Raw genomic sequence first — 14,314 nt, 5'->3', positions numbered from 1 at the left:
ATAACTTCATATTACGCACATATATGAATTCAAATGTTGAAACGAAATTGAATGCACATAAATGATTAAATTGTGGAATAACTTCCACAGTAGTTTAGTAGTTTAGTTTACTGTTGTTATTGAATTCTTGAATAGTTTGTTCTATTTATTGTAATACTTCCAGAGCCCCTGCTCATCACTGGGTCAGTTTTGATTTTGCATGTAAGCGGCGCGTCCTTGGCCTTCTGCCCCCCCCCTACTCCCAGGAACCATGAAGCCCCCTCCACCTCCATCCCCCCCACCCACCATCTCTATCTCATCATTGTAGCGCTCTGAAGTCAACCCCACTTTTCGCTTCATTTCCAAACACATAGGCAGCTCTTTACTTTCACTGTTCTTTACCTAATAAAGATGTTTTGTTTCGGTTCCCTCAAAAGGTGCTCCGTTTCCTGCATTTCGTCCGGTGCACATCCCCGAGGGGGCTCCCTTCTTCATTCCAACCTTGAGCCTGACGTCAGCCACGGTGATGCGGGTTGGGGGCCCCGCCCCCAGCTGCACCGGAGACCCCATCATTACCCTGGTGCAGGGGGACGTCTGGGCGCAAAGCACTGCACTTGGGGATCGGGTCCGGAAGAACCTGTATGACGGCAGCATCGTCATTGATGACGCAAAAAGGAGTGATGAAGGGCTCTACACCCTCTGCAACAGCTCGTCGGAGCCGGTGCTTGTGGTCGCGCTCATCTTCACTGGTGAGTTTGTGTCTCTGTGGCAGCAGAGAGGGCAAGGTTCATGTACACCCAAGGCATGTGCAGGTGTGTCAGCCTCACTTACATGCGGGGCATGTACAGGTATGTCATCCGCACTTACTCACAAGGCATGTACAGGTACAGGGTCACTTACACAGGGTATGTATAGGTATGTCAGGGTCGCTTACACATAGGGAATGCACAGGTGTGCCAGGGTCACTTACACAGAGGGCTTGTCCAGGTGTGTCAGGGTCACTTACACATGGGGCATGTACAGGTATGTCATCTTCACTTACTTACAGGGCATTTACAGGTGTGTCAGGGTCCCTTACGCACAAGGCATGTAAAGGTATGTCAGGGTCACTTTCACACAAGGGCTTGTACAGGTGCGTCATCTTCACTTACTTACAGGGCATATACAGGTGTGTCATCTGCACTTACTCACAGGGCGTGTACAGGTATGTCATCTTCACTTGCATGCAAGTTATGTACAGGTGTGTCATCTTCACTTACTCACAGGGCATGAACAGGTGTGTCAGGGTCACTTACACACAGGACATGTACAGGTGTGTCAAGGTCACTTAATACAGGGCATGCATAGGTATGTCAGAGTCACTTATACACAGGGCTTGGACTGGTATATCATGGTCACTTAAGCACAGGACATGTACATGTGTGTCAGGGTCACTTACATACAGGGGTTGCATTGGTATGTCAGGGTCACTTACAGACAGGACATGCACAGGTATGTCAGAGTCACTTACACACTGGCCATGTACAGGTATGTCAGGGTCACTTCCACACAGGGCATGTATACGTAGGTAAAGTACACTTACACACGAGGTATGTACAGGTATGTGAGGGTCGCTTACACACAGGGCTTGTGCATGTATGGCAGCATCACTGACACACTTGATGTCTTCAGGTATATCATCTTCACTTACACGTAGGGCATGTACAGGTATGTGATCTTCACTTACAAACTCGGCATGTACAGGTAAGCCAAGGTCACTTAAACGCAGGGCAGGTACAGGTGTCATCTTAACTTACACACAGGACATGTAACGATATATCATCTTCACTTACACGCAGGGCAGGTACAGGTATGTGATCTTCACTTACACACAGGGCATGAACAGGTATGTGATCTTCACTTACAAACACAGCATGTACAGGTAAGCCAGGGTCACTTAAACACCAGACAGGTACAGGTGTCATCTTCACTTACACACAGGACGTGTTCAGGTATGTCAGGGTCACTTACACACAGGGCAGGTATAGGTATGTCAGGGTCACTTACACAGAGGACATGCACAGGTATGTCAGGGTCACTTACACACAGGGCAGGTATAGGTATGTCAGGGTCACTTACACACAGGGAATGTACAGGTATGTCAGGGTCACTTACACATAGGGCACGTACAGGCAGGTCAGGTTAACTTACACACACAAGGCATGTACAGGTATGCCAGGGTCACTTACACACAGGGCTTGCACAGGTATGTCAGTCACTTACACACAGGGCTTGTACATGTATGTCAGGGTCACTTACACACAGGACATGTACAGGTGTGTCAGGTTCACTTACGCACAGGACATGCACAGGTATGTCAGGGTCACTTACACACAGGACGTGTTCAGGTATGTCAGGGTCACTTACACACAGGATGTGTTCAGGTATGTCAGGGTCACTTACACACAGGGCAGGTATAGGTATGTCAGGGTCACTTACACACAGGGAATGTACAGGTATGTCAGGGTCACTTACACACAGGGAATCTACAGGTATGTCAGGGTCACTTACACATAGGGCACGTACAGGTAGGCCAGGTTAACTTACACACACAAGGCATGTACAGGTATGCCAGGGTCACTTACACACAGGGCTTGCAGAGGTATGTCAGTCACTTACACACAGGGCTTGTACATGTATGTCAGGGTCACTTACACACAGGACATGTACAGGTGTGTCAGGTTCACTTACGCACAGGACATGCACAGGTATGTCAGGGTCACTTACACACAGGACGTGTTCAGGTATGTCAGGGTCACTTACATACTGGGCATATACAGGTATGTCATCTTCACTTACACACAGGGCATGTATAGGTAGGTCAGGCTTACTTACACACGAGGTATGTACAGGTATGTGAGGGTCACTTACACACAGGGCTTGTGCATTTATGGCAACAACACTTACGCACTTGACACGTTCAGGTATATCATCTTCACATACACACAGGGCATTTACAGGTATGTCATCTTCACTTACACACAGTGCATGTATAGGTGTGTTTCATCTTCACTTACAAACAGAGCATGTACAGGTGTTTCAGGGTCACTTACATAGGGTGCATGTACAGGTATGTTATCTTCACTTAAAACAGCTTGTTTCAGTTTCTACCATATTGCTCCTGTTGCACCTCCCAGACAGCAGGAACAAACCACCATCCTGTGAGCTTCCAAAACTCTATTGTATTTTCAATTGTAGACCCTTCCCCAGTCTCGACCGCTGATTACACTCGTGTTCCCCTGTGTTCACGTTCGACTCACCACAGCAGCCTCCTGTGCAATGACCAATGCCCGCCAGCGCTTTCAACACACCTCTGACTCGCCGCAGGGGTCTCCCTTGAAATTGCCCACGAGCTGGTGCAGCCCTGCAACTGATTCTGAGTTCGAACGCACGTCAGTAAACCTGGCACCTGGCAATATCCCAGCTGCCTTTGTGCAATCTAGCTGCCTTTGTGCCATCTGTTTTCAAACCCCACTACCAAGGGTTTCTCCGTGTCGGCACTCTCACTGTACAAAATTACACTGCCAACGGTGCCCCGACGTATTTGCTGACCCCGACAGTCTTACACTACCCCCTCATGGGTCCTCCCCGTCCCAGTCCTTACCACGTGAGGCAGTCCTGCCTCCACCCAGCCAATCAAAACGCCAGAAATCCAAAGGTCGAAGGTGACATAAGCCCCTCCCACCCACCGCCATGCCTGTTTTTTTTCTGTTCCGACGGCTGTCGGAACGCTGGTGCTCCCGGTTCCTGCCTCTGTTCCTGTTTACTTCTGGATGGTTTGGCGGTGCCGTGAGTGTTTCTTTTGCATTTTTAAATGCTTCTGTTTATGGTCTTTTCATGTTTTTACCGGCGTGGCCGCTCCGGTCCTCCGGCCGGCCACGCTCCTGTTCTGGGGTCAGGATGCTCCCCGTTCATGTGCTGGGCTGGGGCGGGGAGCCCTCCTTGTGTTCTGGCCCCAGGTCGTTCCGGCGCTGGTGCTTTAGTGCAGCGGCCGGCCCCTGCGGCCATGTTCTTCATATGTGGCTGTGGGTGGAGACTGCAGGGCTGCCCTTTTTTGTTTATTTTCTGTTCTCACATAGAGATTACTGTTTGGGGCAGTGTTTCCTGGAGGTTGCTGGGCACTTCCTTTATTGGTGTGTTGGGTGTTTTCCTGGTGCTCGCTTCGGCAGCACATTTTCTAGGCTTGGAACGATACAGAGAAGATTAGCATGGCCCCTGCACAAGGATGACATGCAAATTCGTGAAGCTTTCCGTGTATGGGGTTTACTCCTTTGCTCACCATGTTTGAGGGGACTTCCTCTCCGGTGCATCCACAGAGCTGTTGCTCATTGGTATGTCATATGCCTCTGGTGTCACAGGCTATCATGTGCTGAGGGTTCAAGTCCTGCAAATGCTGTCTATGTGACTTGGGATGTTCATTTTCGTGCTGTGCTTTGGAAATTTGCATTCTCTTTGTCCACGTAGCATCTTTTGCAGTTTTTCTTGGACTGTTTTGCACTGTCTGCGCTGCTGGTGCATGCGGCTATGCCATCATCTCTTGTTGGTGGGATCGTGGACGTTTTTTCCCTGTTGGGGTATATATTCGGGGATGGTCCATGAGATTTCTGGCGTTTTGTTGCTGGGTCTTTCTCCCTGATTCATTTGCTCAGGCGGGGTTTATTCCCTTTTTTTACCGGCCATTTCGTGCTGTCCTGTTGGCTGTACTGGCTGCGGTGTGGCTTGGCATTGCCATGCGGGGTGTTCCTCTTTTTCTGGGGACACGATTTCGCCTGGCAGTCTTTGTCACTTCTTCCCTAGAGGTCCGGGTTGGGCGGTTGGTGGATTCCGCTCTCAAGAGTTCGTATGCTGCTTCTCCTTTTTGGGGTGTGTGCTTGCTCTTTTTCGGTCTGTGCTTCGCAAGTTCTTTTCTTAGGGGTCCCTCCTTCCGGTCCCGGATGGTTGGGCCTTGTCTTCGGCTACCGGGGCGGCGGGGGCTTGTGAGATTTCTCTCTGGCCTGCGTTTTGGTGATTTGCCATTCCCCTGGTGCCTTGGTCCTATGCCTGCATTTTTTGCACTACGTTTGGCTCCCTGCCTCTGCGGCGCCTGCTGCTGCCCCTGAATGTCAGTCGGATATGTTGTGCCCAGGAGGAGTCTCCGTGGCCTGGTGGTTGCATCTCTTCCTCTTCAGGTTATGTGTTCCGCTCCTGGTGTTGACCTGCTTGTGGGTCACCTGTCTCCTTTGGTGTCATTGGTCCGGTCTGCTTTGAGAATGGTGATTCCTGTTGGTCGTCATTCTTGGTTGCCGGTTTCCATTCCGGGCCGTCCCCCTTTTAGGCTGTTTTCACGGTCGCTTCGTGTCCGTTGGCACTGTGGTGTGTTCTGCCATCTTCTTTGGCGTCGGCCTATTTTTTGTCACTACTCTCTGTGGTGCTGGTTTCGGTGATGGAGTGGGGCCGGGGGTCCTCTTTCTCTCTGTTCCAGGTCCTGGCTCCCGTTGGTCTTTCTGTTCGGTTCTGCCTCCCGGGGCTTTGGTCGGGTTGGTGTGGCTGTGTCCCTTTCGGTTGTGCCCCTTGCAGCCTGGTTTTCCCCTCTTCTTGGTGGGTAATTTTGGCTTCCCTAGGTGTGGGAGTCGCCTGTTTTTCTCGTTCCCCTCCATCCGGCTGCTCAGAGGTTTGCGGTGGTTGAGTTCCGTTTCCTGTTTTCAGGTGTTTCCTTTTGGTCTCTCTCATGCTCCTCTGGTTTTTTCCACGGCGCTGGCTCCTGCTGTGGGGGTTTGCTGGCCTGGTTCCGGTTTCTGGGGTCGTTTTGGGTCTGGCCGTTCCTAGTCTGATTCTTGTTCGGGGGCTTCAGTTCCTCGGGACCGGTTTGACGCTTTGCGGGGGGCTGTTTCTCAGTGCTCGCTTCAGCGGCTCGTTTGCTTTCTGTTGAGCGTTGCTGGAGGGGGTTGACATGGCCCCTGCACTGGGATGACACGCATTTCATGTGGCATTTCATATATCCGGATCTGTTCTCTGTCCTGTTGGATCTTCTGCGGGTCCTACTGGGTCTCCCTCCTGCCCCGGCTCGGGGTTGGTTTTGTGTCCGGCGGATGGTGGTTGCCTCCTCGGCTGTGGTTCCTTGGGCTCTTGTGCACCTCGTGTCCTTGGTGTTTCTTCTGATGACTTGGTGGGTCCTTTTTCTTGCTGGTTACGGGGCTCTGGTTCCTCTCTCCCCTGGTCTGGTGGCTTTGCTCTCCTGACCTGGTGTGGGGGGTGCATTTCTGCTTTCCTCTCTCCTCTTGTTGTCCTTGGTTGCCTGTCCTTGGGTTGGGGGCCCCGTTGGGGTCCTTGGTGGCCGGCTTGTCTGTTGTTCGGGCTGGCGCTCCGGGGGCTCGTTGTTGTTTGGGCCTTCTTGGGGGGTTCCGATACGTGTCTCTGTTCCTGCGGGCTTCCCTGTCTTGTGTCTGGGCGGCGACTTCTCTGTTGTCTTTCAGAGGGTCTTGAGCGGCATCCCTGTTACGGCGGTTGGTTTCTTTAATGGAATGGTACTCTAGTTGTGCCTTCTTTTGGTGGCTTGGGCCGCTTCCTGCCGTCCTCTGTTTGGTGCTGTCTGGTGCTCGTTTCGACGGGACATGTCCTTTTGTCAGGACATTGCGTGGGTGCTTGGGACTGTGCGCTGGTGCTTGGAATGGCCCTGCGCTGGGATGTCTTGCTGCTTCGTGTAGCATTCCCTCTGTCTGTTCCTCTGTTCCAGGTCCTTTTGTCTTTGGTTTGGGACTCTTGGTTTGGTCATTTTTGCTTCCCCTCCTGTTGCTCTTCTCCCCCGGTTTTTGTTCCGGGGTGGTCTGTCCTCGGGGGTTGCTCTCTCGTTTCCTTGGCCTTCGGGTTTTCTGTATGCCTTCCCTCCCGTTTTTCTCCTCCCGGGCGCTCTGCGGAGGTTTGGGGGGTGTCGGTGTTGTTGGGTTGGCCTTGCTGTTTTTGGTTTCCGCTCCTGCTGTTGCTGGTGGGAGTCGGGTTTGGCCAGCCGCCCTTGCCTCCGACTCTGCTTCTGGGTCCGCAGCTGTCTTTGCCCTGTCTTTGGCACTTGCTTCTGACTGCCTGTCTCTTGAGCGGCTGTCTTTAGCGTCTTTGGGCTGTTCTTCTGTGGTGGCCTGTGGCATGTGTTGGTCGCGTTGGCCTTCCTCTCTTTGGAGCTGTGATGCACTTTTGTTTCCTGGTGCTCTTCTCTTGGTCGGAATCCCTGCTGGGGTTCCTGTTTCTGTGCTGGTTTCTCCAGCTTGGGTTTGTTGTTGGGATTTTTCCCCTTCCGCTTTGTCTGCTCGTTGATGACGGTTTGTGCTTGTCGGGGCCTTGGGACTTCCTCGTTGGTTGTTGCGCTTTGGTGGGTCGGCTTCTTCGGAGCTTTTGCTTCGTTGTCCGGGCTCTCCTGTGCTCGTTTCTTCTTCGGGCTTTTCTGCCTGTTTCTTCGTGTTTCCTTTTGCAGCTGGAGATGTTGCTTCCTGTTTTGCCTGCTGTGGGGGTTTCTCCTGTTCCCCTTCTTTGGGTGTTCGCGGGGCTCTTCTGTTTTGCCTCCATTGTTCACTACAGTCTCGGGTTTCTCCTGCCCTGTTTGTCTCCTGTGGGTTCTGTGTCTGCTTCCTGTGCTGATGGGGCGGGATCTCTATCCTGGTGCTTTGTGGGGCGGCCTTTTGGCGGTCCCGTCGCACTTTTGTGCGACTTTCTCGGCTTGTTGTTTTTCTTGCCTCTTCTGTCGATTTCTGTTGGCGTCTTGTATGCTGCTGTTCGTCGATGCTTTATTGTTTCAAGTTTTGTACTTTTGCATGGATCCCTGGTGTCCTGCATTTTTTCTTCTTGGTTCTCTGCTTGTGAGTTCCTCACGTGGTAAGGACTGGGACGGGGAGGACCCATGAGGGGGTAATGTCTTATTACTTACCGGTAATCTTCATTACCCCGATTAGGGTCCTCCCCGTCCCAGTCCTCTTCCCTCCCTCCCTCCCTCCCGCTGTGTTTGTGTCTGAGTCTTGTTGATAACAGGCATGGCGGTGGGTGGGAGGGGCCTATGTCACCTTCGACCTTTGGATTTTTGGCGTTTTGATTGGCTGGGTGGAGGCAGGACTGCCTCACGTGGTAAGGACTGGGACGGGGAGGACCCTAATCGGGGTAATGAAGATTACCGGTAAGTAATAAGACACTACCCTACAACTGCAATGACACAAATCTCCATTTCCACTGCAATTTTTCTTCCATTCGTTTTGTTGTAATTACTGTCGATGCCCAATATGAAGTGATGCAAGGCCTCTTAGAAACATCACGAACCATGTTGTATCGGGCTGGTCTCATCCTCTTCCAATAAGAAAACATTTTATAGATATGGAAGCGTTAAACACATTGCTACATCCAGCAATTGTCCAGCTATAAGGGTAAATTGTTATGAATGTCAAAAAGAAGAACACTTTGTGAGAATAAGTAAACGTGGAGGTGACAATAAGTAAACGTGGAGGTGGAAACAAGTCAAATTCTGTCAATATAATAAATCAAGTTAGCAATTGTGGGCAATGCGAGGAAAAGTCATCAGACTCTGAAGATGATGTGGACGTTTTAATGTTGCACAATTCTGTAAGTGGGAATTGTCGAGAGCTAACGACAAATACTGTCTTCCCAAATGTCAGGTGAATATTTGTGGAATGGATATATGGATGTGTGCTGCTTCGTGTCCTCCGTATACATTGATCAACAAGGAGATTTGGGAAAAACTAGGTTGTGTGAGTCTAAACAAGACTTACATTGAACCTGAAGGGTACTGCGGGGGCAAGTTACCTATCATAGGATGTTTCCAAGCTAAGGTTGGATTCAAGGATAGGCGTAGAGTATGTACGGTGTATGTAGTAGAAAAAGGAAGGTTATTACTAGGATGGAGGGATCAGCATGCACTAGGAATACAGTTAGATTCCAATGGAAAAGAACAGGTATTACTTACAGAGAATCATCTTGTGACTACATGGGCATGTGAATTTCCTATACATTTTGGACAGGAACTAGGTTGTTTAAAAAGAATTGTACATAAGATTTTTTTGAAAGAAAATGTTACCCCTGTAGTGCACAAGGTGAGAAGTGTGCCTTTGGCTTTGAGAGCTTCATTGTGGGATGAACTGCAAAGATTGTGTAAAAATCACATTATTAAATCAATTGAATCATCTGATTGGTTGATTCCTATTGTTATAGTACGCAGGCTGAATGGAATAATTAGGATGTGCGTAGTCTTGAGGGATTTAAATAACAACATTTGGGTTGATCAACATCATTTGCCAAATATGGAAGAATTAAAGTCTGGCGTAACAAGTAGACAGTATTTCTCGACAAATGACTAGTCCAGTGCTTACCAGCACGTATTGTTGCACAATGATTTTCACCATTTAACCTAATTTGTTACACCTGAATGAGCATATTGTTTTATCAGGATGCCTTTTGGTTTGTTGTCCGCTTACGCTGTGTTCTAGCATTTGATGTATAAATTGCTGGGAGAATTACATCAATTGAGATTTTTCCAAGATGATTTTTTGGAGCAGTGACAAACATGAACATGATGAAGTCTTAAGACAAGTTTGGAAATGTTAAATGATGCAGGTTGAACAGTAGAATTGCACAAATGTAGATTTGCAGTACAAGAGGTAGAGTACTTGAGACACACTCTCTCATCCCAAGGAATTAAGCCTAAGTACAAATTAGGGGAAGCCATTGAAAATGCTCTACTCTAAGTCCATTAGACAAATACCAGTTGTGGTCATACCTATTTTTGGCAGAATTTTATGCGAAATTTGTCGAAATCACTTTACTGATAAGGTACAACCAATGAGGGAGATAATGAGAAAAGGTAATACATTCATTAGGTTCGCAGTTTGTCAAAAACGCCTTTTGTGAAATTAAGGAATGCATAAGTAAAGCTGTACCGTTATTCCCATTTAACACCCAAGATCGACCCATAATTGCAATGCACCCATCCCGACGGACCACGCACGGAACCTGGGCGTCATCCTGGATTCCTCACTCTCGATGAACAGACAAGTCAACGCCGTTTCTTCATCTTGCTTCAACATTCTTCGCATGCTCAAAAAAACATTTCGTTGGATCCCCACCGAAACCAGAAAAACGGTCACCCACGCTCTGGTCACGAGCCGACTGGACTACGGAAACACCCTCTACACCGGTACCACCGCAAAACTCCAGAAAAAACTCCAACGCATCCAGAACGCTTCAGCCAGGCTCATATTAGACATCCCGCGTAAAGAACACATCTCTGGTCACCTGAAAAACCTCCACTGGCTCCCCGTAAATAAAAGGATTACTTTCCGCCTCCTAACCCACGCACACAAAGCACTCTACGAAATCGGACCCGAATGCCTCAACACACGACTGTCCTTCTACACCCCCTCCCGCCAGCTACGATCCTCCAACCAAGCCCTTGCCACTGTACCTCGCATCAACAAAACCACCATGGGAGGTAGATCCTTCTCCTACCTGGCAGCTACAACCTGGAACTCTCTTCCCACTCACCTTCACCTTACTCAGAACCACCTAGCATTCAGAAAGCAACTTAAAACATGGATATTTGACAAGTAATTCCCCTCCCTTCTTCAAGCGCCTTGAGACCCTCTGGGTATGTAGCGCGCTATATAAATTTATTGACTTGACTTGACTTGACATGCATGGTTTGGGGCTGTACTTATGCAGAGGAGGCAAAATTGCCATGAAGGACTAATTGCATTTGCTTCTAAAACATTGAAGGGAGCTGAGTTACATTAGTCAACTATTAAGAAGCAGATACTGGCCTGTTTGGTGGGGCATTCTGCATTTTAGATATTTTTGTGTGATCACAAACCTTTAATCGATGAATTTTCAACCAAAGGTGCAGGAAATGAAACTCCACACATAGCAAAGTGTTTATTCAGGTTACAAGAGCATACATTTACAGTGAAAGATATTCAAAGTGCAAAAAAAGTGAATATTGATTTTTTATCATGGCTATCATTACAGGGGGATTTTAATGAGATCGAAGAGGATTGGATGATTGTTGATATAGAGAATGTGAGTTTTAAAGCAATTTCAGAACAAGAATGTTAGGTTGAAATTGAAAAAGATGACATTTGTCAGGAAATCATTAAACGTTTGCCCATTGGTTAGAATACTCAGTAGGACAAGGACGATGTATTGACAAGTGATAAGTATGTCTGGTCTGAATTATCTTGTATGGATGGTCTTTTAAGAAGGGGAGACAAATTTATTGTACCTAGGAAGTTGCATGGTGAATTACTAGATGCTTTGCATGAAGGTCATGGCGGTATGTCAGCCATGAAACGTAAAGTGCAATTGGATTTTTGGTGGCTAGGAGTAGATCGTGAGATGGAAAGATGGGTGAGAGGGTTACCCATGTCACATACTGTAGTAGGCATGCCTGTAATAGCTATGGACTTACCAAAAGATGCATGACAAACGGTAGGAATAGATGTCATTGGACCATTTGAGATAGTGGACAGAGAGAAGACATTTGCCATAGTATTAATGAATTATTCTTCCAAATGGCCTGAGATCACATTTCTGAGGGAGGTGAAAGCTGAGGTGTTGATTGAATTCTGCAAAGTAATATTCAGAAGAGAAGGATATTCAGAATAGTTGATATCAGATAACAGTCTGCAAATTGGAGTTAAAGAATTTGAGGAGTGTATCTGGCACAAAGTGGAATTATGCATAAGAGAAGTGCTGTATATTTCCCACGGGAAATGGTCTTGTTGAAAGATTGAATAGGGTGGTAGCAGAGAATACACAACTGTCCCTACAGAGTGAGTTTGATTGGAAAGAGGAAATTAAAAAAAATGGTGTGGAATTATAGAACAACTCCACATGTTACTACTGAGCAACCCCCATTTGTGTTACTGAAGTACTGAAGGGCAGGAAAGCATGTACATGGCATGGCTGAATAAGGGCACAGAGGTGAAGGTGGATGAAGAAACGATGAAAGAAGGTGTGCAAAGGAAGCAGCGGTGGTATGGATTAGCAATTGGAGACGCTGTGGAGAGTTCCTCAAAAAGTGAATTTGGGGATTTTGTCAGAGACAGTGAGACAATTTCAAATATCTAGGAAGGGAGAATCAAAATGGTCAGAGCCCAAAAAGGTGCAAGAGGTACCGAAGCTTTCTTTCATTATCAATGATGGAAAAAGGTGCAATATAAGGAATGTGGTCAAGTGTTAGGAGGCTGAAGTTCGAGGCAGGTTTGAAACATACGGGAGAGGAAATAAAATATGGAGGAAGTGGGTTTTCAAAGATGAAACGTGCAGAGATTGAATGGAAAAATGGGAAAAGAAAGGGTGGCAGTATAACACTGTCAGGTTTGAAGATGTATGAGAGAAAACAGGTGTGTAGGAGTGGTCGTAAAAGAATAGCTCCTAGACAATACAAGGACTATGTAGACAGTAATGTGGTATACATTTTTTATCCTTTATGACTAATTAGCAAGTACAGTTTACTAAGGAGTTATAAGAAACAAACAGAAAAAAGCCTTTGTGAAGGTTGCCTGGGCCGTGATGTAGTAAAGAGTGGTGTGAATGCGGGGACAGACTCATGTAAAAAACAGTGCACTGCTACCTGCCTAGCTCGCGGTCTGGTTGCTGTCTTGCAAAATCCTGTTATCATTCATCAATTCTTGTGAGGCCGTTCTTTAAGGAAGAAGATGTTTAAGGTGAAGAAGGTAATGAAAGAAGTCAGTAGAGGCACTCCTATGTTTGGTGCACGTTCCCGTAGGGTGCCTCCAAAGCTTTCTCCCTAGGGGGAGGTCTGCAGGATATCCTTAGAGCTGTGGATTGGTCCAATGAAAGTATGTGCGAAAGCTGTTATTTTAGACCTGTTACAAGAGCTATTGACAATGTGTTAAATGCACTTTAAACTTGCGTAATATTAGCCTCCGTGTCATGCCATAAAATGTAGATTTTTCACAGCCTGGTGGGCAGAAAATCTGGATTTTATTAAAGACATGGAGGCTATGATTATCCCTTCCTTCACAAAGATACCCTCCCTGGCTGAGCAAATGTTAATACATTTGTTTTTGATTTTATTTTTCAGAATAAGAACTATTTGGTGATAAACACTCTCTCGTTTGGAAGTTAAAGATATTAGAAGTTAACTTGTTCCCAATGCCAAAGAAGAGAGAAGATTACGTTTTGGAGGATTTTATAACCCGTCGGAATGTTATTGAAGTTCCAGATTCTTCAATTGTTGCTTCTGTGAGCTGGCAATAAAGGAGATTTGAATAATCTTAGCTTCTGTCTCTTTAATAAACACCAGGCTGCATAAAATCAAAATTGTTGATTAACTTCTAACATTAACTTGCTCCGGTTTCAATTATTTTTATAAGCTTTTTTTCACTCTAATGCTTCCAAACACAGATTGTCAGAGGGCATGCAATCTACGTTTTCATTGAAGGGGGGGACCAGACTCACCCCTCAGAGTACTACCTTACCTCCCTTTGCAGTCAACAGATGATGCCACCCAATTCCACTCAGAACTTTTCCACCCACCACTACTAGACAGCACGTGAGAGATGGGAATCAACCTAGATGAGAAACAGGAATGGGGTGAAATGTAGAGCGAGACACTGCTATGCCTCAGGGCTTGGTCGCTTCCTGTAGTCGGGCACCTCCCGACTGCCTCTTCTGCTTCTTGTGCTCTTCTCCAGATGGTGATCTGCTGTGTGTGTTCTGTCCCTTGAAAGGATAATCAACAGCTTAGTAACAGTTTACCCCTTTTTGTATCTATTTACAATTCCTAGTGGACTACATCAGAGAGTATTACCTTGTAAAGCGTCTTTACGCCCTTATGGTGTTGTGTTGCCCTGGTTGGTGATCTTCCCTGTTTTTTAATGTCCTAAGCATAACAACAAAGATCAATGTTCAATCAAACGCCCTCTGATGAGTTCCTTAAAATATAGAGTGTCGTTGTTACATTGTTTTGCTGCCTCGCTTGGTCTTCATGACATAAATCTACCACCCTCCAAATTCAACCTGTAAAACAATTTGTGAGTACCGCAACAGAATACATTTAAAAATATATATATTTATTGATTTTTATTTAGCACAAGACGATACAAAATATTGCCTCAAAGAAAAGCGAGAGGAATAAGATTATGGCCATAGAGCAAGACAAATATGTATCATCTAAGTTGTCGCAATGGATGATGGGACACTCATTGTAGTGGAGACATAGGACAATGGACGTGTTGGTCAGGGTTGTGACGGGTCTTTGAAATGGTCTGAGTTCCTAAATGTGATAGTGAGTCATTTCAAAGGGGGT

The 14,314-nt window shown here is 47.0% G+C and overlaps 1 protein-coding gene and 1 non-coding gene across 2 annotated transcripts in view; both read left to right on the top strand.

Moving 5' to 3' along the window:
• LOC147709995 (uncharacterized) overlaps positions 1-13,283 on the top strand; it is a 34,895-nt gene extending 21,612 nt beyond the window's left edge. The window contains exons 2-3 of the mRNA XM_086919917.1: positions 417-728; positions 13,088-13,283. Coding sequence (XP_086776043.1) covers positions 417-728; positions 13,088-13,092 — 317 coding nt within the window. The 3' untranslated portion in view covers positions 13,093-13,283. The remainder of the gene's footprint in view (positions 1-416; positions 729-13,087) is intronic.
• Positions 4,172-4,278, top strand: LOC147709996 (U6 spliceosomal RNA). Its single transcript, XR_015296230.1, has one exon. It is a non-coding gene; the product is annotated as a U6 spliceosomal RNA (small nuclear RNA).
• Positions 13,284-14,314: the final 1,031 nt, after the last annotated feature.

This window comes from Lissotriton vulgaris, chromosome 5 (assembly GCF_964263255.1).
Source record: "Lissotriton vulgaris chromosome 5, aLisVul1.2, whole genome shotgun sequence".
Lineage (NCBI taxonomy): Eukaryota > Metazoa > Chordata > Amphibia > Caudata > Salamandridae > Lissotriton > Lissotriton vulgaris.
The sequence above is the reverse complement of the archived record's forward strand: the minus strand, read 5'-3'. Positions and strand labels throughout refer to the sequence as shown.